The following is a 27,300-nucleotide window of genomic DNA, read 5'->3' on the forward strand; positions in this document are numbered from 1 at the left end:
ATTATGTTAATAATCTCGCATTCCTTGCCTATTCTACGTAGAACCTCAATATTAGTCACACGATCCACCCACGAAATTCTCAAAATGCGCCTGTAACACCACATCTCAAATGCCTCGAGTTTTCTCAAAGAAGCCTCGGAAAGTGTCCAGGCCTCTACTCCGTATAATAACGTAGAAAATACATAGCATCTGATGATAGAGATTTTGGTAGCAAGAGGTAAATCGTGGCTTCTGAAAAGAGACTTCATCATTATGAACGCTGATCTCGCTTTTCCTATGCGTTGTTTTATTTCACTTGAGTGGTCCCACTGGCTGTTTATGTTGGTACCAAGGTATGCGTAGCTGTCGACCCTGTCAATTAGTTGTTGGTTAACCAAAAGCTGTGTATTTAATATTTCGCGCTTACTGACTACCATATACTTTGTTTTTTTCGTATTGAGATCAAGTCCGTATTCTCTACTTATATCTGATATGCGCGACATTATTCTTTGCAAACCATCTAGACTGTCTGCAAAAACTACAGCGTCGTCGGCATATCTAATGTTGTTCAGACGCACTCCGTTGACTAATACGCCTTCCTGTAGTTCTCCCAGCGCTTGCTCGAAGATACATTCAGAGTATATATTAAACAGCACCGGGGACAGGATGCATCCTTGCCTCACTCCTCTATCTATGGAGACTGCCTCTGTTAATTGGTCTTCCACTTTAATATTGGCAGTTTGGTTGTAATACAAATTATATATGATTCTTAAGTCTCTATCATCTACTCCCGCTTCTTTCAAGATGTTTATGAGTTTATCATGTTTTACTCTATCAAACGCCTTTTTGTAGTCGATAAAACAAATATACACTTCACAGTCAACATCCCTGCATCTTTGCATAAGCACTTGGACAGCGAATAGAGCCTCTCGGGTGCCTAAGGCATCGCGGAATCCAAACTGCGTCCATGATATCTGTTGTTCGCATTTTTTATATATTCTGCCATGTATCACCTTCAGAAACGTTTTGAGTAAGTGGCTCATTAGGCTAATTGTTCTGTAGTCTTCACATGTTTTGGCATTTACTTTTTTGGGTAAAGTTACGAAGGTCGACTTTAACCAGCTTTGGGGTTTTTTTCCAGTTACGTATATTTTGTTGAATACAGTAAAATTCATCTCAACTATTTAATAACACAATAACAGTTTTATCACGATGAACTGCCAGTTTTCGACCACTCAGTCATGGCTTACTTAAAATTTGGAAAAATTTAGACACTTATTAATAATTTGCTCTGAAAAATGAAAATATCTCGAAAACTAATAAATTTAGACATAGGGAATGTTACATAAAAATTAAAGTATGGTAATAGTACTTTTCAATTGTAATATAAAATATAGGGTATTCCATTTAAAATTACTGAGAAAATAATGAACTTGCGTTCTGACTCACCCTGTATTCGGTATAAAGAAAATTAGCAATATTAATCAGTTTTGAAACTTTTGACAATCAGCAAAAAATATGGCACCAATAAACCATTTCTGTTGTGCTTATTTTTATTTATACAGGATGTTGAACTTGTTACGATTTTCATATAAAATTGGTTATAACTCTGTACATACGCTGTATAACTAGTGTGACCAACTAGCCCGAAAAATCCGGGACATGGCCCGAATTACGAAGTCGTGTCCCGGCGTACCGGACAAGGCTTCCGGGCCATCCGAATTTTCAAATTCCATTTTGAATACGTTATTCTTCTAACAATTCAAATCAAATTGAATTGGTGGGACGAAAAAAAGTCGAAAATTTCCAGAGTGTGATACTAATACCACATCCAAAACGCATGCATTTTATATCGTCGTATTATACAGGGTGTAACAAAAAGGCAGGTCATAAATTAAACCACATATTCTGGGACCAAAAATAGTTCGAATGAACCTAACTTACCTTAGTACAAATATGTACACAAAAAAAGTTACAGCCCTTTGAAGTTACAAAATGCAAATCGATTTTTTCGAATATGTCGAAGACTATTAGAGATTTTTTGTTGAAAATGGGCATGTGGCATTCTTATAACAAGAATATCGTAAATAAAAATTATAGTGAAATTTGTGCACCCCATAAAAATTTTATGGGGGTTTTGTTCCCTTAAACCCCCCCAAACTTTTGTGTCCGTTTCAAATAAATTATTATTCTGGTGCCATTAGTTACATTAAATATTTTTAAAACTTTTTTGCCTCTTAGTATTTTTTCGATAAGGCAGTTTTTATCGAGTTGCGGCTTCTTTTTTAATATGTTTACATAAAAATTTTATGAGGGTTTTGTTCCTTTAAACCCCCCAAATGTTTGTATACGTTCCAATTAAACTATTACTGTGGTACCATTAGTTAAACACAGTGTTTTTAAAACTTTTTTGCCTCTTTGTATTTTTTTGATAAAGCATCTTTTATCGAGATGTGGCTTCTATTTTAATATGGTTCAAAATATACCTAAAAATGTAAATCATAAATAAATTTTCATATTATTACCAAGTCTCCATAATCGTACTTTACCATATACAAATATGTGGTGGATTTGACAAATATTCAAATATCTCGATAAAAACTGACTTTTGGAAAAAGTACTAAGAGACAAAAAAGTTTTTAAAAACTGGTGTTTAACTAATGGCGCTACAATAATAATTAAATTGAAACGTACACAAAAGTTTGGGGGGTTTAAAGGAAACAAACCCCCATAAAATTTTTATGGGGTGTCCAAATTTCATTATAATTTTTTCTTAAAATAATACTGCCATAACAATACCACATGTCCATTTTTAATAAAAAATCTCTAATATTTTTCGATATATTGTAAAAAATCGATTTTCATTTTGTAACTTCAAAGGGCTGTAACTTTTTTTCCGTGCACATTTGTACTAAGGTAAGTTAGGTTCAATCGAACTATTTTTGGTCCCAGAATACGCGATTAAATTTATGACCTGTATTTTTGTTACACCCTGTAGTTCTACGAAAACTCAAACTCTGGACTTTTTTTGGTTTCTGTATTTTAATTATTGTCTACTGAAAAGATGATTTAAAAACATGAATATCAAATTATGATTATTATATTTTAACCCAAGGTTCAATTTACATGAAAATTCAACATTAGTTGATTTTCTAATTTTTCGTCTTTAGAGAACGATTTCCGGATTGGAAATCGAAACGTCAAAAACTAACAAAAATGTAATTATTATCATTACAACCCATTCCACCCAAAAAAAATTTTCGTCTTTAGAGAACGATTCCCGGATTGGAAGTCGAAACGTCAAAAACTAACAAAAAAATGTAATTATCATTACAACCCATTCCACCAAAAAAAAATTTTGTCAACATAAAAATGTTAAATAATAATCTATATAATGATGATAATCAAGTTTTATATTTAAAAAAAAATGGCCCGATTTTCATTGAAAAGTCCCGGATTTTAGGTAGTTTTTTCAGCCTTGTCCCGAATTTGACTAAATTGGAGTTGGTCACACTGTGTATAACGTAACAAACCTTTCTATTTTTGTGATGGGACAGTTAAGGAGATTTCGAATATAAAATAAAATACAGGATGTTCCATTTAAAAAAACATTAGTTTGGTCTGCCACTCGGTTATCGAACACCCTGTAACATTTATACTAATTTTGTAATATGAATCCCAAAGTTGTCTATAATTTTTGTAATTAACTTTTATTGCTATCTATTACTATAGCCGATCTATTGAGCTTTATCCCACTAATCAATCACCCTGTATAATATGGGAATAGACGGCAAATTGTAAAAAGTATTTGGAATTTTTTACAATAAAGGATTCGACTTTCATGACGAAAACCAGGAAAATCTTTTGATAATATTCCGTCGATTTCTCTAAAAAAAAATTAAAGAAATATCAAGACCAAGGCTCGTAGTTATTTTTATTCCAATATTGCAAATTGTGCATACTTTTATCCCAATTATTGTTATAAATATTCTATTGTAAAAAATTTCTTATTTTTAAGTTTAATCGTGTATATATCGTCAGTAAAACATTAATGTAAATGTAGTTCTTTAGTGGAAGAAAATGGTGAAGGAAATGGGAAAATACTTTTTCAGGGATCATTTCGTTATGAGTTGATCCTGACTAGCTGATAATTAATAAAACATCATAATATTCATAAAATGCCTTTCAGATATTGGTCCGAATAACTAAAAATAATTGATTCGTGAACGGATTGATGAATCTATGAAAGATTATGAGGGATTATAGTGAGATGCACCATTGGACAGCCGAAATGGTGAACCTCTTTCGCACTCACCATTGATGGCCGCCTAATACGCGCTTAGCGCTCATCCTTAATAATTAAAAATAACAGCTTAGTAATAAAATAATGACAAAAATTTCTTTAGAATCTTATAGGGGGACTTTAAACTTTGACTTGGCCACTTTCTGACTTTCGTGATAATAATTTTTAACCGAGTTATTAAGCCTTGAAAATTGCCATTTTCGCGTTTATCAAATTTTAAATTGCGTATAACTTGACAACAGTCACTTATGGAGAAAAATCTAAGAATCAAAATCAAAGAATCTAAAAAAAATTTGTGCGAAGTGATAAAATTGGTTTTTTAAAATCTGTATAAAAAAATATTTAAACAATTTTCCGACCGCGGTAGGTACTTCCTGACACCCTGTGAATTTGTTCTAAGGAACTCTTTTTGCGTAAGTTTGTGCAAAAAACAAATCGAAATAATTTACCCAACAGGGGCGAGCCTTCAGCCTGGGCTATAAGGTTTTTAACGTGAAATCAATGATTTTTTTCACAGATAGACTGGTCCACGGACTGGTCTATGTCTATGTCTGTGACAGGAGTATTTTATAAAATTCTACTGTCACAGTGACAGATGTCATACTCCTCTGATACTATTAAAGGTGGGAAACTGTAATGTAATGTTAATTTATACGTTTATAATGATCATTTCCACCTCCACTAGTTTCACCTCTGTTTGTTTCGCAATGTATTATGTTTTCCATTTTTTGCGTTATTTTGCCGGTTATTGTATAGTACGATGATAGTACACATTAAAAAAACCGAATCGTTAATGTGATGTACTCCGTTCGATATTTTACTGTACCGCAGGTGTGTCCAGGAAACAATGGTTTCGGTTGTAGAACTTGGTGATGACCTAAATATTTATGTATATTTATCAGTTACCATTATATTGCGTAAAAAAGAGTGTATAGTCCAAATTAAATAGGATGGTCAGGGTATCGCTTAAAAATAATAGATTGTAGAGGGGCCGAGACGAGTGTTTTCAATGGTGGCGTGTACATTTTTAAATTAAGGGAAAATAAGAGCTAATAAACAAATATGTGAATATACAGGGTGAGTGGGGAGGAATGTGCCAAACTTCAAGACTGTATAATATACGTAAAAATAACTTATATGTTGTTATTCGATTTTCATTTGTTTCCGAGATATGGGGTGTTAAAATTTTTCTTGCAAACTGACAATTTATATATTGCTCTAAAACCGGTTGAGGTGTGCAAATGAAATTTGGTGGTTTTTAAGACATAGTTGTTGCGCATGTTTTGACACACAATTAAGAATTTTATATTCACCATTGGCGCGCGTACGAGTAATAGTCTGAAATTTTTTAAAGAAAAAAATAGCACGCCACTGAGATATTTCAAATTAAAAATTATTTTTGAATTCCCTGTTCAATTTCTGACAAACAATCTATCTTCCTGTTTGTTCATACGACGCTTCGTTTTCATGCAAAAAATAAAATATCTTAACGCTTACAACGTATTCGGAATAAGTTTCTACACATTCATACAGAAACTTCGTCGAAAACTTTAAGCGTTAAGATATTTTATTTTTTGCATGAAAACGAAGCGTTGCATAAAAAAAGGGAAGATAGATCTTTTGTCAAGAATTGAACGAGGAATTCAAGAAAGATTTTTAATTTGAAATATTTCAGTGGCGTACCATTTTTATCTTTAAAAAAACAGACTATTATCCGTATGGGCGCCAATGGTAAATATAAAATTCTTAATAATATGTCAAAACATGTGCAACAACTATGTCTTAAAACCCACCAAATTTCATTTACACACCTCAACCGGTTTTAGAGCAATAAATAAATCGTCAGTTTGTAAGAAAAATTTTAACACTCCATATCTCGGAAACAAATGAAAATTGAAAATCGAATAACAATATATGAGTTATTTTTGATTACTTTTACGTATATTATCCAGTCTTGAAGTTTGGCACATTCCTCCCCACTCACCCTGTATAGTTGCTTGCCATCAAGTGTTTACGAACTACAACATATCTGCCCTAACAATCATACTGAATTTGAACAGCAATTGCTTTAAAATTTTAAAAAGCATCAGTTAGATCCCTATAACGGGTCGAAAGTATTTTAATAAATCAGTTTAGTTATCGAGATGATAATTATGTAAAAGTATAGTTGAAAACAAACTTTAAAATTTTAATTATTTAGAATGGGAAATAAGCCACAATATTATTAAAATTTTAACTTTAAAATGAGGTGTCACAATAGCATTTAAAATAATTTTACCAAATTTTATATATAATAATAGATTCTATGATTTTAAAATTTCCTGAAAAAAATTATTTAACAAAATAACTGAAATTTGATTTATTTTTCAACCTTTGTAAATAAATAAATAAAATAACATATTCAACAAATACCAAAAAAAGTATTTTCCCATTAATTATTACAATTTTCAAAACATCTTTAGTGTATGTTATTTCAGCACCTTTTTAGTCACCCCCAAAGCAAAAGCACAATATCACTTTTATTCTTTGATATGTTACCTATGTGTAGGTATGCCAAATTTTACATCAATCTAAGCGGTTCTTTAAAATGTGGAGCAAACACCGTTAGTAAATGGACTGAACGTACAATACTATTTATTAACTGTTTATGAATTCTTAAGATAGGTAGGTACTAAGTACTAGTACAGTTTAGAAGATCAAAAATAAGCATTTTTTCAAGAATTTTTTTCTCAGAACCTTTATTAAAAATTAACAAAAAACGTTTTACAAATAATATCTAACTCTTAGAGAATGCAAAAAATATACCTTTTTTCATTTATGCACGTAGATTAATATTGTAGAGGGCGCCAAAATCGAGGCCTCGAAAAAAGTAGTTCCGATGACATTGGGATCTCTGAAACAAAAAATTGTACTGCATTTGAAAAAGGAAAGTTTCTTACGTAACAATTTACCACCGTTAGTGAAAAATTGCGCAAAAAAAATTACGGAAATTTGAAAAAATTTTGTGAAAAAATCGCCCTTTTTTCTTTAGTTTTTCATGTTTAAAAATGTTTTAATTTTTGGTCAAATGGTGGTAAATTGTCACGTAAGAAACCTTCCTTTTTCAAATGCCGTATGATTTTTTTTTCAGTGATCCCAATCCTGAGATGGACTGTCCGGCATCGGAACTACTTTTTTTCGAGGCCTCGACTTTTGGGCCCGTTACAACAGTAGTGTACGTGCATACATGAAAAAAGATATAAATACTATTTTGTACTCTCTAAGTATTAGATATTAAAATGTAAAAAGATTTAAGTATGTTAATTTTTAATAAAGATTCGGAGAAAAAAATTCTTGAAAAAAATGCTTATGTTTTAGTCTTCTAAAATCTAGAGTGTACTATTAGTACCTTAAGTTTAATGTAATGTAAAATATGTGGACTGTGTTGTAATAACATACACTTTTGTCTTGCTAGCCATTTGCTTTCAGCTTTTATACGTTTAACCTTACTAACACACTTCTTTTCTCTGGTAGATTTTAAACTCTTTGGGTGTGGGCAGCCTATTCAAAACAAACGCTGACTTCAGTGCACTATCCCGAAAAAAAGTATCTCTTGGCGAAGGTGTACATAAGGCGAGAATAGAAATTAACGAGAACGGTGCTGAAGCTGCAGCAGCTACCGCGCTTTTTTCATTTAGAATGTTGGGAGAAAAGGAGGAGATCGTTAAGTTCCAATGCAACAGACCGTTTATATATTTTATTTACAATCACAACGCAAACACGGTATTCTTTGTAGGAATACATAGAGCAGCAGTAAAATAGACTGATTGTTCGGTCAAATTCGTCGGCCTAATATGAAAAATGCATAAGCCCAAATATTCAATTTTCGACTTTTGATGGGATCTGTTATAGTAGAGGATCCGATATAAGGTCAATTTGCACCGATCTGATTTGCATCTGTAATGGATAGTCCAGTCGGGTTAGACGAATAACAGCCTAACCTTGCATTAGGAGCTGCCCCAAATTTTATTTTTCTAATCTTTAGGGAGGGTCAATATTAGTATAAATTTAAAATCTCGACTGAATTCCGCTGTTGCGTTAGCCGCCATCTTGATTTTAAACGAGAACCGTTTTTGCTCAATATCTCCGACATTTTCAATTTTTGACAAAAAGTGTAGAAACTGAAATTGTTGAAAATGCGATTTTCTATAATTTCATTAATAATAATTTTTTTCGTGCGGTCGATATTTTCCGAGTTATGAGGGGAAAAGAGTGAGAGTTGGAGCATAATTATTGAATTATCTCGTTTATTATTAGTTTTACAACAAATATGTACCTATACAAAAATGAAGAGAATTAAATTCTACACAATTCTGATCTCTTTCATTTTTTTGCTAAAATTAATATTTAAGGTAGTACGTATGCGGTAATGACGCGAGCGTACGACCGGATTGATTTTATAGCAATTGTTTTGTTCAATATCTACGCCATTTTCAACTAAAATTGTTCAAAATAAAATTTCCTACGATTTCTTTTTAACAATTTTTTTCATGCGGTTGATATTTTCCGAGTTACATGGGAAAATAGTAAAAAGTGGTGGGGGAAGCATAATTATTGAATTGAATTTTGTTTCCGAGCTGCCTTAAATTTTATAATTCTATCCTTTAGCAAAGATGAATAGTAGTGTAAATTTAAAATCTCGACTGAATTCCGCGGTTGCATTAGCCGCCATATTGATTTAAAATGAGAACTGTTGTTGCTTAATATCTCCGCCATTTTCAACTTTTCAACCTAAATGGTGGAAAAGAAAATTGTTGGAAATGCAATTTCCTACAATTTCGTTGGCACAATTTTTTTATACGCTCAATATTCTCCGAGTTAAGGGGGAAAATAATGGAAGCGGAGGGGAAGCATAATTATTGAATTGTCTCATTTATTATTAACTTTACTACATAATTGTACATAAACAAAAATAAAGAGAATTATATTTTATACAATTTTTGAAACTTCCAATGAAACATCAACCAAACTAAGTATATAAAATACATAAAAAGACATTATATGCATTAAGTTCACTTAATTTTATTAACTAGCGGGTTTGATTGGTTGAATTTGTCTGTCGATATTTTAAGTTTTATGTCAGCTAATATATCGTGATGTTTCAACAATTTTTTTTTTAATTTAGGACCCTCTTGGAGGGAATTTTCCAATTTCCCCCCTTGTAGACCCGCCACTGGTTCTCTCGAAAAATTGTAGCAAATCGTAATTGCAACAATTTCAGTTCTTACACTTTTTGTCGAAAAGTTGAAAATGGCGGAGATATTGAACAAAAACAATTGTTACAAAATCAATCAGGTCTTACACTCGCACCTTTACCACATACGTACTACCTTAAATATTGATTCTATGAAAAATATGTACGGCATCAAAATTGTACAAAATTTAATTATCTTCCTTTTTGTATAGGTATATATTTGTTGTAAAACTAATAATAAACGAGATAATTCAATAATTTAATAATTATGCTACAACTGCCACTATTTTCCCCTCATAACTCGGAAAATGTCGACCGCACGAAGAAAAATATAATAAATGAAACTATAGAAAATCGCATTTTCAACAATTTCAGTTTCTACACTTTTTGTCAAATAATTGAAAATAGCGGAGATATTGAGCAAAAACGGTTCTCGTTTAAAATCAAGATGGCGGCTAACGCAACGGCGGAATTCAGTCGAGATTTTAAATTTATACTAATATTGACCCTCCCTAAAGATTAGAAAAATAAAATTTGGGGCAGCTCCTAATGCAAGGTCAAATGCTATCCCGACTGGGCTAGGATAAAAATTATTGATATGTAATTTAGCATGTTAACAATTATAAAAAACAAGGGTTGCCCGATCTAATCTTGTTCTAACTATAATTAATTAATAATTAAAAAAAGACATTTTTTATGAATTAAAAAAAATCGACCCGGGCAGATATTATTTCAGATTTTTTGGATCATTCTAAACAAAAAAGGTCTTTTGTAATTTTTCTCTAAAGTTGATCGTTTTCGAGTTATAAATAATTTAAAACTGAAAAAAGAACGAAAGATGACAATTTTCAAGGCTCAAAAACACAACTAAAAATATCATTTTTGTAATCATCAAGTATAAAATTTCAAGTTTAAATCTTTTTCTATCAGGTGTAGATAAGAATTTTAGCCATGTTTTATTCTAAAACATTTATTTTTTAATTATTAATGAGGAAGGTTTCTTATGGGGAGACAGGCATTAACAACTAAAAAACAATGTTTTAGAATGAAATAGAATAAGGTTTGAACATTGATTATAAACTACCCAGGTAAACCAGCTGGGTGGTTTATAATCAATGGTTTGAACTTGAATTTAGGTACTTCGTAATTTCAAAAATGATATTTTATACATATGTTTTTGAGCCTTCCTTGAAAATCGTCATCTTTCGTTCTTTTTTCAGTTTTAAATTGTTTATAACTAGAAAACGATCAACTTTGGAGAAAAATTACAGAAGAGCTTTTTTGTTTAGAATGACCTAAAAATCTGAAATAATATCTACCAGAGTCGATTTTTTTTTAATTTATAAAAAAAATGTCATTTTTTAATTATTATTAATGAATTATAGTTAGAACAAGATTAGATCGGGCAACCCTTGTTTTTTTGTAATTGTTAACATGCTAAATTACATATCCAATAATTTTTATCCATTAAACAAATCGGTGCAAATCGACTCTCATCTTAGACTAGTAGTATCTTAGACTATTAGCTATTAGCATTATGCAAAAGCTATGCACGGCTCTGTTTTTTGCTAATATAGTTTACTAGATTTTGCTAAAAGTGTGAAAATGAAATCTGCATAAGTCCATTATTGTTAAAAACCCTAATATGAAATCCGCACAAGTCCGCTCTTGTTAATGGCCAAACCGTTCACACGTATCGGTGCTTTTCTGATGTTTATACAATAAAAAGTCACTCGCCGTTTTCATTGTAAACGGGTGAGTACCTACAGGGTACAGGTTCAAATGACACAACATATTGTTTGATAATTAAACAATTTATTACTAAAAATGTAAATTTAAATTGTTTTGGGACTTACGCAATTTTCACATTATACTTAGTTGTATACAAATGGAGTTATGCACACTTATCCTGTAAAATCAGGTATTTTGGACTTATGCATATTTCACATTAGGCCGACGTAGATGTACATAAAATATATGAGTGTATTTTGTAATTGTATATAACATTAATAAAGAATATTTTTAGTAGATACACGTAGATTATTATAACTGAAAAAACCATAGATATATTTGCTTTAATCTTACAAACAAGTGTTTTTAGTTTCTAAGATTCGATGCATTTTGAAGTACTGATATAAGGTTGTTGGAGATAAAAAATAAATTCACCATTTTATACAGTCCTTTCTTCTTCTTGAGGTGCCGTCTTCTTTCGAATGTTGGCGATAATCATGACTATTTGTCATGATGATCGCCAGGATGGTTAGGCGCGCAATTAAACCACTCCCTGAGATTGCGCAGCCATGACATTTGTCGTTTTACAACGCTACGCTTTGGTAAAATCTTTCCCTGTATGATATTCTGCAGAAGATGATATTTTGTACCTTTCATCACATACTTACTTACTTTCCGTGTCCGGAACATGAACTACTTTAAATTCTGTATTTCCAATGGTTGGCCACATAGATGGCCCTGTCATTTGCTATAATTAAGTCTTCTTCTGTGCAGGTCTCTCTCATCTCTGTGCATGATAGTAGATGCCGGCTGGTCTGAACCGCGCCACAGTCGCAAGTATCGTTCTCCTGGTATCCCCATTTTTTCAGGTTACTAGCACAACGTAAAACGCCGGTTCTTAGTCTATTTAGCGATTTCCAAGTCGGATACGGTAAACTGTGTCCAGCAGCCATTTCCTCTGAGGGAGGAAAATGTGTCGCGGTAGCTGACGCTTGCCATAGGTGTATTCGGCGCGTCTCTGGCGCTTCGGGGATGGATCTTGAAGTTTTCAGGAAGCTTTTCAGAGATCTTAGTCTGCTTGGCTGAGTTTGGTGGTCATATAAGGGGTGTCTTCGGTCCGTCTCCTGCTTTTTTAGTTCTACCTCTGACGTGACCTTCCTCCTGATAGGTGGTGGAGCAATCCCAGCTATGCGGTATACCTCTTCGATAGGTGTCGGTTTCAGGCAACCCGATATTATACGAAGCGTTTCATTTAGAGCCACGTCGACGTACTTTGCGTAGGCAAAGTTTGCCCATACTGGTGCTCCAAACTCCGCGACCGAAAAACATAATGCTAAGGCAGAAGTGCGGAGTGTGTGTGGTTGTGCTCCCCATTTTGTATTAGTTAGCTTGCGGATGATATTATTTCTGGCACTTACTTTCTTCTTGACATCTTGATAGTGGTATCGGTAAGACACGAGTTCTATCCAGACGGACGCCAAGGTATTTTGGCGCCTCGTTGTGTTCCAGCATCTGACCACGCCATTCCACCCCCAGCGGCCTTCGAGCATGCTTGTTTCTAAGGTGGAAAGCACATACCTGGGTTTTTGTGGGATTGGATTTCAGATGGTTTTTATCGTAGTATAGAGCTAAGTCTCCCAGGCATCTGTCAGTTTCATTTCGACTTAATTGAAGGTTCTTCCCTGAGCTGCCACAGCTGTGTCATCAGCGTAAATAAATTGCCTTGTTTGTTGGTGTATGGGTTGGTCGTTGGTGTATATGTTGTATAGAATCGGCGCAAGAACACTTCCCTGTGGTAGCCCATTTTTTTGGTCCCTCCACTGACTGTTCTTGGACTGGAGCGTTACGTAGAAGCGTCTATTCTGGAGGAGACATTTCACTAACCTTGTTAGTCGGAAATCATTTGTACTTTCGTAGAGTTTTGCGAGTGGCCGTTGATGGTTAACTGTGTCTTAGGCGGCAGTTAGGTCTATGAACGCTACTCCTGTTATTTCTTTCCTTTCAAAACCATCTTCAATATGTTGGATGAGATTAAGAATTTGACTGCAGCAGCACTTTCCGGGTCTGAATCCTGCTTGTTCTGGAATAATTTTAGTCTCCACATATTCAGCGATCCGGTTCAGTATCGTTCTTTCAAATGCCTTGAAAAGGTGGCACAAAAGAGAGACAGATCTAAAACTCTTTGTATCCACCGGATCCTTCCCTGGTTTTAAGAGGGCTACCACTCTAGCTTTCCTCCAGATTTTGGGTATTTGTAATGTAGAGATGCAGCAATTTATCATTTTTACGAGCCCCTCTAAGGTTTTTAGTCCAAAGTTCTTTATTTGTTCTGTTCGTATGTCGTCCAAGCCAGCCGCTTTATTATCTTTCATTTGGTGGATACCGCCTCTCATCTCCTCTAGACAAAAAGAGGTACCTAGAACATCTCTTTCTTCGTCGATATTCCGTTGAGCTCTCACCTTGTTCTTTCTTGATATCGTCTTACCGTTCATTAGAAGACGATGGGCTATCTGATCGGGTGTGACTTCTGTCATGTTGACTGCCGGAGCAGCGGGATCGTTGCCAAGATTCCGAATCAGCTTCCAGGCACGTCTGCTGTTTTGTTTCATGTCCAGACTCGTGACCAGCTTGCACCATCTTTCCGTTCTGTTGGCGGATATCGCCTGTAATATTTCCTCACATGGCCAAAGTATTATAGTTTTCGTATCTTGATTTCATTATTCAGATCTGTTTCTTTTAAAAGTCTTCGCAAGACTTCACGTTCCTTAGGGGTATGTACTAAAGGCTTCTTGAATGGTTATATGTATCTGAAATTCTTTCTTGCAATGTCGATCCTTCGATTAGTTTTTAATACGCCATCTCTGTTATTTCTCCAGTTAGATTCTGCTGTCGAACTCCAAACTGGGACTTCATACAACATCGCCAATCTAACACAGGCCCGGTGTAATTGAATCTTCTTGGTCTTCGTTATAGGGCTGGTCCTGAAAGTAAAAGGTTGAATTAATCGTTTTGCGATAGATGCTTTTTTCTTGACTTCTTATGTGTTCCTTGTGAAATTTAATCTTCTGTCGAGGTGGACTCTTAGGGGGGGTAGGTATTTGACGGTATTCTCTGGTTGGATTCTGTTTCCTCTAGTCACATTGCGTCTTTGCTGTGTTAATTTTTATTGTCCCTTTCTCCGTGAAGTCTAAAATTCATCATAAATGATCTTCTAATGTCTCGCCAATTCTTCATTTTTCTTTTTTACATAAATATTGTATAAAATGGGAGATCAAATACTACCCTGAAGCATCCTTTCCTGAACTTCTTGTATCCTGAACAGCTTTTGGTCAGATGAAACTTGAAATGTTCTATAGACCATTCCAGGTCACGTGACTTTGACAGCGTAGCTGAGGGGCAAATATTGTGTATTCAGTGTTCTTTTTACTATTTTCTCGTTTTATTATAAGAAATGTATGTGGTTTTAACTACAAAAATGTCAAATATTGGATATTATGGCACCCTCACAGATGTAAAAACCCGCTATAATCAGTAATCAGCACTTGACCCACAACTCTCGTCGTTCTCTTGACAGTGTATTTAAAACATCTCGATCTTTAAATGCGGCTGGTATCCTAAAAAAACTCACTTTATCTCTTTTGACTTTACTGGAACACTTCACAACTGAACAAAACGCTGGTATTTTAATCATATTCTTAAATTAAACAACGGTTTTCTGCAGTAAACGTACTTTGTTTACAAGATGTTTGCCCCTCAGCCGCTGTCAAATGACGTCACCCTGGAATGATCTATTAGTCAAATATTCGTCGCATATATTATTGTGCTATTTACTTTCTGTGAGGCTTGTAAGTCTTGTCCTCATTTCTTCTGATAATTAATCTCCGTAAATCTTGTCTACTCTTTTTGCTCTTAATCCTGGTTATTCGTACATTCCTTAGAGATGTTGTTTTCCATAGCTTGTTGAATTTTTGTCGTGATTTCTTCTATTTTCAACGAAAACTTTTCGTTTATAAATTCGCAAAGTCTGTTCGTTCGTGCGTCGCCGCTCCTGCAATACTTACAGCCGATTTACCGATGGAATCTCATGTAGTTTTGTTTTCTGGATCCAAATCTGAAAACGACATTTCGATATCTCTAACCATCTTTGAGATAACCGACCTTAAAGTCTAAAATGTGACATAGGCAAAGCATAGGTTATTTACATTTGACTTTGACACTTCGTGAATGTCAAACTGAATTTTAAATAAGGTATTAATAAAATATACCTAAATGACATTTTGATAGTGAATTGAAATATTATATAAAATAAATAAGATGTTTAAAAATACAATTTGAGGATATTTTGAAAGCAATAATTTATTAACAACTTAAAAAAGGTTTGTACGAGTATACGGCCTCCTCTTTACTGGGAGTGCCTAATGATAAATGGACACTTCATCAGTAAAAAGTATCTTTATTTATTTCACAATATTGAAAATTGTTATTATGAAATGTTGTATGGAATAAAAAATTATGTTCTGATATATTCAATTACATCCTTCTAATGGAAAAAAATATTTGAAGATTTTTCTCAAATTATGGATACCATCATCATTTTCATTTATAACTCTTTTATTTTTAATTTGACGAAGAAAAGATATTCTTCGTAAAAAGCTCTTTATGATCTAAGATCTATGATGCAACCATCATATATCAAACTTTATTAATTTTATAGGAAGTATATAAAAAATATGAATTTCGATCAAGAGTAAAGTACCTCTATAGTTCGCAACATTTAAATTAGAATGATATAATTGCACACTAAAACATAATTTTTAATAATTCTAAACAACTTTTCATAATAGTAATTTTCCATATTATGAATTTAAATATGTAAATAAACAAAGTTTTCGTTGTGATAATGCTCGCATTTTCAGCTTGTTTTTTTTTCAAGTTCTACTGTGGATTGCAATCTCTTAATTTTCATTTTGTTGAGCTATCTTGTATATTCTATAGATTTGCCAATTAGATTTTTCACATTTTGACTAGTTCAATTGTAGTCAATTGTATTTACATAAACTTTTCAAACTACATTTCGAATACTGGGTGTTATACTTAAAATATCGTACAAACAATAACCATGAATTGTAACACTGCGGTAACAAAAAAATGTAGGAGATTACATAACGTTAATAATATGGTATGTAGCTACTAATAAATAAATGGTGCTGTAATGAATATAACAAAATTTAGACGCGATATCAAATAGATATTAATTTTTTAGGTACTTATCTTTTGTGCAAAAAGTACTTACTAGGAAGTGACTGATTTTTTTATGATCATTGGTGCTATTATCTTTATTCTTCATATAAGTAGTGACTAAATATTAAATTTTTCTAAATCATTGGGAGATTCTCATTCTTTTTCTTACATTTTAGAATAAGTTGAATAAATCTTGCTATACGTATCATATCTAAGCCTTCGCCCAAATAATCAGTATAGATCAAAATATGCTCTCTTTCAGTGATCATCTACTATTTTAGATTAACCGAATTACGGTAATTAGATTATAACCAACATTATGCTTCTCATTAAAATTAGTTTAAAAGCATCCAATGATAACAAATGGCATATCTTGGGTGGATCGAAACGATAAATTTAGACTGAGTTTGATGTTTTACATACATTTTTACACTTAGGTACATACATTGTACATTATTGGTCAATATTACCGTATCTTGGGCCTATTTCATACTAGAGAGAATGTGCCAATTAACTTACATTTGTTTAACTGCTTGATACCGCTAATAGTTAAATTGAATAAGTTGAATCTGATCTAACCAGTTTTAGAAAACATGAATTTTAACATGCCTACTTCTAAGTCAAGCCATATGAAGGTACTTCTGGATAAAGGTCTGAGCCAATCTTTTCTATTGATATCTTTGTGCAGAGGTTCTAAAAGTGTTTCTGTGGAATGTGAATTATATTAGTTACATTATAATTATAAAAATAAAAACCTTATCTTGTAAAAGGTATATTTAAAAATCCCTAAAAGGGTTATATCACAGCAGAACGTTTTCGGAATCAATATTCCATCCTCAGTGTTATCACATGTTTTAAGCCACCAAAATATACGGGTAAAAACCCTTGAGTTGTTTTAAAAATATTAAGGTTACATTATAGTATAGGATTTTTAAAGGATGTTAAAATATTTCCAGATTAACCCCTGTCAGAGAAAACTCATTTCTAGATTTAGAAATATTGTTCTAAAATTCGGCAAATTGCAATTCTCAAATCTTTCAATGGTCACGTACAAAGCATTACAGTTTATTGTCGTCACCATAAAAGTTCGGGAGACCGAAAAGGATTAAGTTTATAGATATGAGATTATTCACTTGCTGAACATGCCTATTTAGAAATTTACGTTCTTAAATTTAAATACACAACGTAAAATAATATAACAATAACAGATTTTTACATAATATCAGATGACAAGATGGGGGCGTCTGTTACGCCGCTGCCTGTCATCACATGACATCAACCATATTGGTTGGACTATTTAAAGGTAGGACCTTACATGGCAGAGTTTAGGTAACAAATGTTACCTTTAACTATGCAGTTGTCACCTAAACTTTGCCTTGTAAGGTCCTACCTGTAATAATATTCCAACCAATATGGTTGATGTAATGTGATGCGAGGGGTTAATCTGAAAATATTTTTAACATCCTTTAAAAATCTTATAATATAATAACATTTTTAAAACAACTCAAGGGTTTTTACCCGTATATTTTGGTGGCTTAAAACATGTGATAACACTGAGGATGGAATATTGATTCCGAAAACGTTCTGTTGTGATATAACCCTTTTGGGGATTTTAAATATACCTTTTACAAGATAAGGTTTTTATTTTTTGTGATTTATAGTATACAGCCGGTTACAGGAATTTTCTCTTGTGATATTATAATTATAATTTAATTATTTTATATTTTTTGGATCGTTTTGCCGTTTTTCGTGTTTTGTTATTTCCTTTCTTTAATCTGGTAGAATTTCTTGTTTATAAATACCATTTTTTGTTCAAATCTGAAGTGATTTATATAATATAATTTCTAACAATAAAACACTGAAAACGTTTGTTTTCTATACTTCCACAACATTTATTACAACTATGTGACTACAGCTGTTTCGGCAGAGTGCCTCAAGTGTCACTTGAGAAAGGCACTCTGCCGAAACAGCTGTAGTCACATAGTTTTAATAAATTTTGTGGAAGTATAGAAAACAAACGTTTTCAGTGTTTTATTGTTAGATAAAATGAACTTCCATCAAGTAACGGTCGAATCCATCAATTATATATAATTTCTTGATATATGAAATATTTATTTACTGTGATATAATTTTATTGAAAGTCTGGTGTTAATTTTGAGGTGATAAGTAAGTACATTAACTCACTCACTTTATCCAGTCATCATTTGATGTCTTCGGCATCATGTCTTTATTTGTTGTGGGGTATTTAGGATATCCAAAACCTTAAGAAAACCACTCGCTTAAAAATATCCAAACATATACGTATATGTATGTAAGGCATCAACTAGACTAAATTTAATTACTGGTTCTTCTTAGTCATTTAGGTTCTTCTTCGTCATTTAGTAGGTGCAAAAATTAATTCCTGTTTGACATAACATCAGCTGCATAAAAAGGTAATTAAGCTTATTATAAAGGTTATAATATAATATTAGGTAAAGAATTAAAACAAGAACGATACATACACGATGTGAATATAATAAATAAAAGTAAGTACCATATTACTATAAATTAAAACTTATAGACTATAAATAATTACATACGTATATTTTTATTAACGTAGCGCTTACAATTCCAGCGCTATCTTTTAAGTTTTTACAAATAATTTACTATTGAAACATGTTTTAGTCCAACAATCTAATCGGCATTAATAGTATTTTACTAAATAGAATATGACATTTTTAATCGCAAGTTTGCTCTGCATTTGGTGGTAGAGTACCATGGTCAAATTGGTCGAACTGGGCTACGAACTACTGTTCCATCCATAATATTATACAGATTTGGCCCTGTAAGACTTATTTTTGTTTCCAAACTCGAAAGAGTCACTCGCCAGGCAGAAATCTAAGTGAAATGAGGAGTTTATCACGGTCACGAAAGCCTACCTTGCGTACCTCGAGAAAAGTAGGTATTTTTCACATGGGTTAGACAAGGTCGATACACTTAACCCATCACTGGGTTAAGTGTATCGAGCTTGGTTAAGTGTATCGAGCTAATATAAGACTACGTTCAGAAATAAATCACCACTTTTCCAAAATTATTGTTTTTCTTTTGAAGGCTAAGTACTTATCGAACCACCCTAGCAGACAAGTCAAAAGCGGTGGAAAACAATTCATTTTATAAGAAAATAATATTTTTCTATGGATGCTATACAATGTGCAACTTCTCTCACTACTTACATACATTCAAAACGAACATTTTCTCAGGCTGTGAGAAAAGTCGGCCATTGCAGTGAGAAATATTTTTTCTCACGGGTTCCATACGTAGAATCGCGGTTTCCATGGTAACATGCACAATACAAACACAAATATTTTTGTCAAATAAAATGTGTCAAATCAAAACTTACCAAGAATTACCTTTCAAAACTGTTCAAATATAACTGGTAACTATAATTTTAAATAAATAAAAGTAAAAATATTAAGAATATTAAATACCTAATACATATGTGTATAATATGTATTTTATTTCCATTTTTTTATATAATCCACATAATAGCACCTAAATTATTTAATTTTGAACATTGAACTCTTGACAAAAACGCATCCATAGAAAAGGTACAGTGTACAACACGTGAGAAAACGACATATTTCTCCCTCGCTTGATTTGCGGCACTCGCCTCGTACCTCGGCTCGTGCCAACAAACTTCTGCGCTCGTGAGAAATATGTCTTTTTGAAGTGAAAACTTCTTTAGGGACGTTGTGCGATTTTTGGATAGGGGAAAAAGCACTGAATTCGCGACCGTCATCGCGACATTCATCTTTAGGGACGTTGTGCGATTTTTGGATAGGGGAAAAAGCATTGAATTCGCGACCGTCATCGCGACCTTCATCTTTAGGAACGTTGTGCGATTTTTGGAAAGGGGAAAAGCATTGAATTGGCGACCGGTATTTGTTCGACGAAATAAATTTTTGAAGTGAAAACGTTTTTAGGGACGTTGTGCACTTTTAAGATGGGGAAAAAGTGTTTGCTTTAGCGACCGTCATCACTTCGGCGAAATAAATTTTTGAAGTGAAATCTTCTTTATAAAAGTTGTGCCCTTTTTAGACGGAGAAAAATATTGAAATATCTACAGCCATCGCGACCGTCATTGCTTCGACGAAATAAATTTTTGAAGCGAAACCTTTTTTAGGGACGTTATACACTTTTTAGATGGAAAAAAAGTGTTGAATTAGCGACATTGTGCACTTTTTGGATGGGAAAGAGATATTGAATTAGCGACCGTTATTGCTTCGACGAAATAAATTTTTGAAGTGAAAACTTCTTTAGGTACGTTGAGCCCTTTTTAGATGGAGAAAAAGTATTGAACTATCGACTGTCATCGCGACCGTCATTGCTTCGACAAAATAAATTTTTGAAGCGAAAACTTTTTTAGGGACGTTATACACTTTTTAGATGGGGAAAAAGTATTAAATTAGCGACCGTCATTGTTTGACGAAATAAATTTTTAAAGCGAAAACTTCTGTAGGGACGTTATGCACTTTTTAGATAGGAAAAAAGTGTTGAGTTTGCGACCGCCATCACTTTGCCGAAATAAATGTCGTACGTACATAATATATAGGGTGTAACGAAAATACAGGTCAAAAATTTAATCACATATTCTGGGACCAAAAATAGTTCGATTGAACCTAACTTACCTTAGTACAAATGTGTACATAAAAAAAGTTACAGCCCTTTGAATTTACAAAATGAAAATAGATTTTTTCCAATATATCAAAAACTATTAGAGATTTTTTATTAAAAATGGATATGTGGTATTCTCATGGCAGCAGTATCTTAAGAAAAAATTATAGTGAAATTTAGAAACCCCATAAAAATTTTATGGGGGTTTTGTTTCTTTAAACCCCCCCCAAACTTTTGTGTACGTTCCAATTTAATTATTATTGTAGTACCATTAGTTAAACACAATGTTTTAAAAACTTTTTTGCCTCTTAGTACTTTTTCGAAAAGTCAGTTTTTATCGAGATATTTTGAATATTTGTCAAATCCACCACATATTTGTATATGGTTAATACGATTATGGAGACTTGGTAATAATAGGAAAATCTATTTATGATTTATATTTTTCGGCATATTTTGAACCACATTAAAAAAGAAGCCACATCTCGATAAAAGGTGCCTTATCGAAAAAATACAAGGAAGCAAAAAAGTTTTAAAAATACTGTGTTTAACTAATGGTATCGCAGTAATAGTTTAATTGGAACGTACACAACCATTTAGGGGGTTTAAAGGAATAAAACCCCCATAAAATTTTTATGTAAACATATTAAAAAAGAAGCCGCAACTCGATAAAAACTAACTTATCTAAAAAATACTAAGAGCCAAAAAAGTTTTAAAAATATTGAATTTAACTTACGGTACCACAATAATAGTTGAATTGGAACGTACACAAAAGTTTGGGAGGGTTTAAGGGATCAAAAACCCATAAAATTTTTATGGGGTGCACAAATTTCACTATAAATTTTCTTTAAGATATTCTTGCCATAATAATGCCACATGTCCTTTTTCAATAAAAAAATCGGTAATAGTTTTCGATATAATCGAAAAAATCGATTTACATTTTGTAACTACAAAGGGCTGTAACTTTTTTTTATGTGCATATTTGTACTAAGGTAACTTAGGTTCATTCGAACTATTTTTGGTCCCAGAATATGTTATTTAATTTATGACCTGTATTTTTGTTACACCCTGTATATTATGTGTATGTATACATAAATAGCATAGAACGTACGCAACGCTTATACAGTGCTAGTCAAAAGTCCGTACCCCCCCTCGTATCTTTTGAACGGTTATACCTATAATAGTGAAATTTGGAGGGAGGAAATAAACGGACGTAAGCTTCTTAACTAGTCATGACAGGTGACGTAATAGTGACAGATGACGTTACAGAGCCACTGTGACCGATAATTTTAAATGGGACTTTATGGCAAGTGATACCTCGTTTGAAAGGTATTGAAAATACCTATTCAGTCATACTAATTTTGTTTGAGTTTAAGCTAATTTTGATGGATAAATGAAATAAATATGAAATTGGAGTTTCGCATTTAATTAATAAAAATTCAAAATTCCTCATTTAATTACTTGTCAAAAAGGCTGACGTTGACGTAAAAACTACTAGAGAATTGAAAAACGTCAACCTTTTTGACAAAAAAACCATAGGCGGACAGTTGAATTTTTATTAATTAAATGCGAAACTAAAATATTATATTCATTTAATTTATTCACCAAAATTCAAATCAACTAAAACCCAAAAAAATTAGTATGACTGAATAGGTATTTTGAATACCTTTCAAACGAGGCATCACTTGCCATAGGGTCCCATTTAAAATTATCAGTCACAGTGGCTCTGCGACGTCATCTGTCACTATTACGTCACCTAGTCATGACTAGTTAAGAAGCTCACGTCTGTTTATTTCCTCCCTCCAAATTTCACTATTATAGGTATAACCATTCAAAAGATACGAGGGGGGGTACGGACTTTTGACTAGCACTGTATAATATAGGTATAGCACTTCTTTTTGGATGTGGAAAAGCATTGAGCTTGTAATTTATATACTATAAGAAGTTTTCACTTCTGTCGGCACTCCCATGAGTGCTTTAAAATTTTTTTCTCTCTTGTTGTACAATATACTATTTCTTATCAAATGAATTGTTTTCCACCGCTTTTGACTTGTCTGCTAGACTGGTTCTGGTTCTAGAGTCTATATTATAGACTCATTTCAAAACAATATACGTAAATGGACTTATAGCTACCCATATCAAAGATTTTTTAGAATAATAATTTTGTTGTCTCTCTTAGTTTTTGTAGAACTTAAAAGATAACGTTCGTAACAAAATAAATAAGACAAAATAAATAACTTATAATCATGTACAAAATGATTTTATTTTCTAGATTTTGGATTTATTGGGCCTGGGAGATCTATTTACTGAGAAAGCAGATTTTTCTTCCTTATCTCCTGAAAAAGTATATTTAGGTGGAGGAATACATAAAGCTAGAATTGACGTCCACGAGAATGGTACCCAAGCTGCTGCTGCCACAGCGCTATTTGGCTTTAGAATATTCTCTGAAGAAAATCTGATTGTCAAGTTTGCCTGCAACCATCCCTTTTTATATATTATTTATAACAAAAATAGTAAAACAATAATGTTCATAGGAATATTTAGATCTCCTCCTCAAGAAATTTATTAGTAAACGTCAACCACTATACAGAACTGAAAATAATAATTACACATATTTAAAAAATAATAATAATTTTTTCTATTTTATAATAGTCGTTTATATAGGTATTATACCATTGAAATTAAAATATCATACCATACTGATAGTATAGAAATTATATTATGTATAGTTCAGGTAATAATCAATATAAAATAAATGTGATTGATAACTAATTTCTTTGTGTAAACAAAACACCCAAAATAGCGGTTCTCCAAAGTTTCAAATTTATTTTTTAACTTAAGATATTTGTTCTTTCTGTAAAATTTCTGTGTAAATATTGAGTATCCTCCTCCTAAGTGCTTTCTCTATTGATGTTGGTGATCAATAGAGAAAATTTCTCTGTGTTCTGGGCTTGATGAATTAAGTCCTTTCCTGTTGTGTGGGTCCAATCTCTGATGTGTCGGAGCCAGGATTTTTTCTTTCTTCGTATACCCCTTCTTCGATTTTGCCTTCTAATATTACCTGGAGCTGCTTAAATTCCCCATGGCGTATTATGTGTCCTAGATATGACGTTCTTCTAATTTTGATTGTATGGACCAGATGAGGAACTGTGTTCATTATTTCCAGTACCTACTTCTTAATTCGTAGTTCTACTGGTCCATCTTATTCTTAGCATTCGACGGTACATCCACATTCCACATTTCGAATGAATTCAGTTTATTGACGTCATACTGCTTTAATGTCCAGGTCTCTCATAGCCATATTGTAAGAGAGACCACAAATAGCACTTTAGTGTTCTCAATCTTATTGTGACTGATGGCTTGGGGTTACAGAGCATTTTACGCATGTTCATGAAACTAGACCTTGCTATTTCAATGCGTCCTCCAATTTCGTTTGAGTGGTCTAGCTCAGTGGTTCCCAACCTTTTTCCCATGATCGCCCTCTTAGATAGGTTTCACCAGTTTTAGTAATAATTGTTAATGTCTCCCTCTCCCTTGGGCCTAGTGTCCCTCTCATAATTTCTTTATGTCTGGCTCAATGTTGGTTAATAGCAACCTCAATCCCCTCTTTCTATTATGTCGAGCCTATTTCTTTGTTTTTCAATATTCATACAGAACTAAAACCTTTCTCCACTAGTTATGTTGTGGCGAATGCTAATAATAGTAATTTGATTGCATTCCACAAGATTGGATACACTACTTTTATCCGCAGCCAATACTCACACTCCCGAAACAGACTTTCAGAAGGACATGGCGTTGACTTCCACGCTGAAAGCATCGATAAACGAGGTTGGAATTTTCAGACTAGTCAAATCTAATTTTTCAAAAATATCTGATGATTAAGCGATGTCATTTCGCTTGTCATGCAGTGCTGTACTCAGTGTGGGGTCAGTAGTATTACGAAATTCAATAGCAGTATCCATGAGACTGAAGAACCGCCGTAAGCAATCAGCGAACTTCCGTATGGAACACTTCTTCACAGAGTGTACAAAATATTTGATCACTCTTATTCGAATACTCTCATCATTCTTATCCCTCTTCTATATTTTTGAAGTTATACTTCTTTACGATCGAGGGCGAAATTTTATAATTCCCTGGCGCATGTGCAGACAGACAGTATGTAGTTCGTTGCTAATTTTTCAAATTATGTATGTATCAGCGCAAATAAGGCATTAAAAGAATATATTAGTGTTCTTAGTAAATGTATTATTTATTCTAATTTTTGTGTCTTTGGATTTGTCTTCCTCGGGCGTAAGATATACCCCATTCCAGGAAAAATACGACTGTTTTGGATTATCTCGACAACGAATATTTTACTGTGCAAAATATGAAGAACGGAAGTAATTTGCAAATTATATTGTTGCTTATTGGAATAATTATTAGAGCCATTTACTTTCGTACTTCTTATGTTGAAGACTAAAATATTCGTTGTCGCGATAATCCAAAACAGCCGTACGTTCGTGGAATAGCCTATAATAAAATATCTATTTTTATACTTTACTTTGATATATTTGTCACCGTGATGTGTAATTATATCCGACACGTCAATAGCACGGGGCTTGATAGCTCGGTTGGTATAGCATTGGACCAGAGATCGAGAGATCGCGGGTTCAAATCCCGGACGATTCATATTCTTTTTTTGGTATTGTTAAGTTTTGGTTAATTTTTGGTAATTATTGTTAATATTTGGTATTATAACTGTTAAGTATATTTAGTTCGTTGAAATTATATAACAGAAGTATAACTTCTTACGTGCGTACAAAGTATACACACATTCTTTTTTCTCTTTTGAGCGGATGTTCGCACAATACAAAAGTTCGATCAAATCAAAATGCAGAATTTATTATAATGTATTACTTACCTATAGAATTAAATTGTATCATGATTCATAGGCCTGTTAAGTATATTGACTTTGAAATTTATTAGACTCTGCCAATTATTGTACAAGTGCGTATTACCGAAGATTGCCGAACGAAGTGACCCAAGTTCATTTGCCAGGGTTACTGGGTGACGAAAAAGTACATCTTCTTCTTCTTAAGGTGCCTATCCGTTCCGGATGTTGGCGACCAGCATGGCTATCCTAACTTTGCTTGCTGCTATTCTGAATAGTCCGGTTGTCGATGTATTAAACCACTTTCTCAGGTTTTGAAGCCAAGATATTCTTCTTCTCCCTGGTCCTCTCTTTCCAAATACCTTGCCTTGAAGAATGAGTTGCAACAAGCCATATCTCTGTTCATTCCTCATAACATGGCCAAGATATTCTAGTTTGCGCTCTTTGATTATGTTAATAATCTCGCATTCCTTGCCTATTCTACGTAGAACCTCAATATTAGTCACACGATCCACCCACGAAATTCTCAAAATGCGCCTGTAACACCACATCTCAAATGCCTCGAGTTTTCTCAAAGAAGCCTCGGAAAGTGTCCAGGCCTCTACTCCGTATAATAACGTAGAAAATACATAGCATCTGATGATAGAGATTTTGGTAGCAAGAGGTAAATCGTGGCTTCTGAAAAGAGACTTCATCATTATGAACGCTGATCTCGCTTTTCCTATGCGTTGTTTTATTTCACTTGAGTGGTCCCACTGGCTGTTTATGTTGGTACCAAGGTATGCGTAGCTGTCGACCCTGTCAATTAGTTGTTGGTTAACCAAAAGCTGTGTATTTAATATTTCGCGCTTACTGACTACCATATACTTTGTTTTTTTCGTATTGAGATCAAGTCCGTATTCTCTACTTATATCTGATATGCGCGACATTATTCTTTGCAAACCATCTAGACTGTCTGCAAAAACTACAGCGTCGTCGGCATATCTAATGTTGTTCAGACGCACTCCGTTGACTAATACGCCTTCCTGTAGTTCTCCCAGCGCTTGCTCGAAGATACATTCAGAGTATATATTAAACAGCACCGGGGACAGGATGCATCCTTGCCTCACTCCTCTATCTATGGAGACTGCCTCTGTTAATTGGTCTTCCACTTTAATATTGGCAGTTTGGTTGTAATACAAATTATATATGATTCTCAAGTCTCTATCATCTACTCCCGCTTCTTTCAAGATGTTTATGAGTTTATCATGTTTTACTCTATCAAACGCCTTTTTGTAGTCGATAAAACAAATA

At 33.2% G+C, this 27,300-nt stretch overlaps 1 protein-coding gene across 3 annotated transcripts in view; it reads left to right on the plus strand.

Moving 5' to 3' along the window:
* LOC114335594 (serine protease inhibitor 88Ea) overlaps nt 1–27,300 on the plus strand; it is a 164,680-nt gene that overhangs the window by 109,825 nt on the left and 27,555 nt on the right. Inside the window, exon 5 of one of the 3 annotated variants that reach the window (XM_028285844.2) lies at nt 23,410–23,909. The exons of 1 other annotated variant lie outside the window; for it this stretch is intronic. In XM_028285844.2, coding sequence (XP_028141645.1) covers nt 23,410–23,706 — 297 coding nt within the window. In that variant the 3' untranslated portion in view covers nt 23,707–23,909. Of the gene's footprint in view, nt 1–7,795; nt 11,546–23,409; nt 23,910–27,300 lie in introns of those variants that run through there. One more of the 3 variants, XM_050644098.1, reaches the window with a different exon arrangement.

Source organism: Diabrotica virgifera, chromosome 2 (assembly GCF_917563875.1).
Source record: "Diabrotica virgifera virgifera chromosome 2, PGI_DIABVI_V3a".
NCBI classification, from domain to species: Eukaryota; Metazoa; Arthropoda; class Insecta; order Coleoptera; family Chrysomelidae; genus Diabrotica; species Diabrotica virgifera.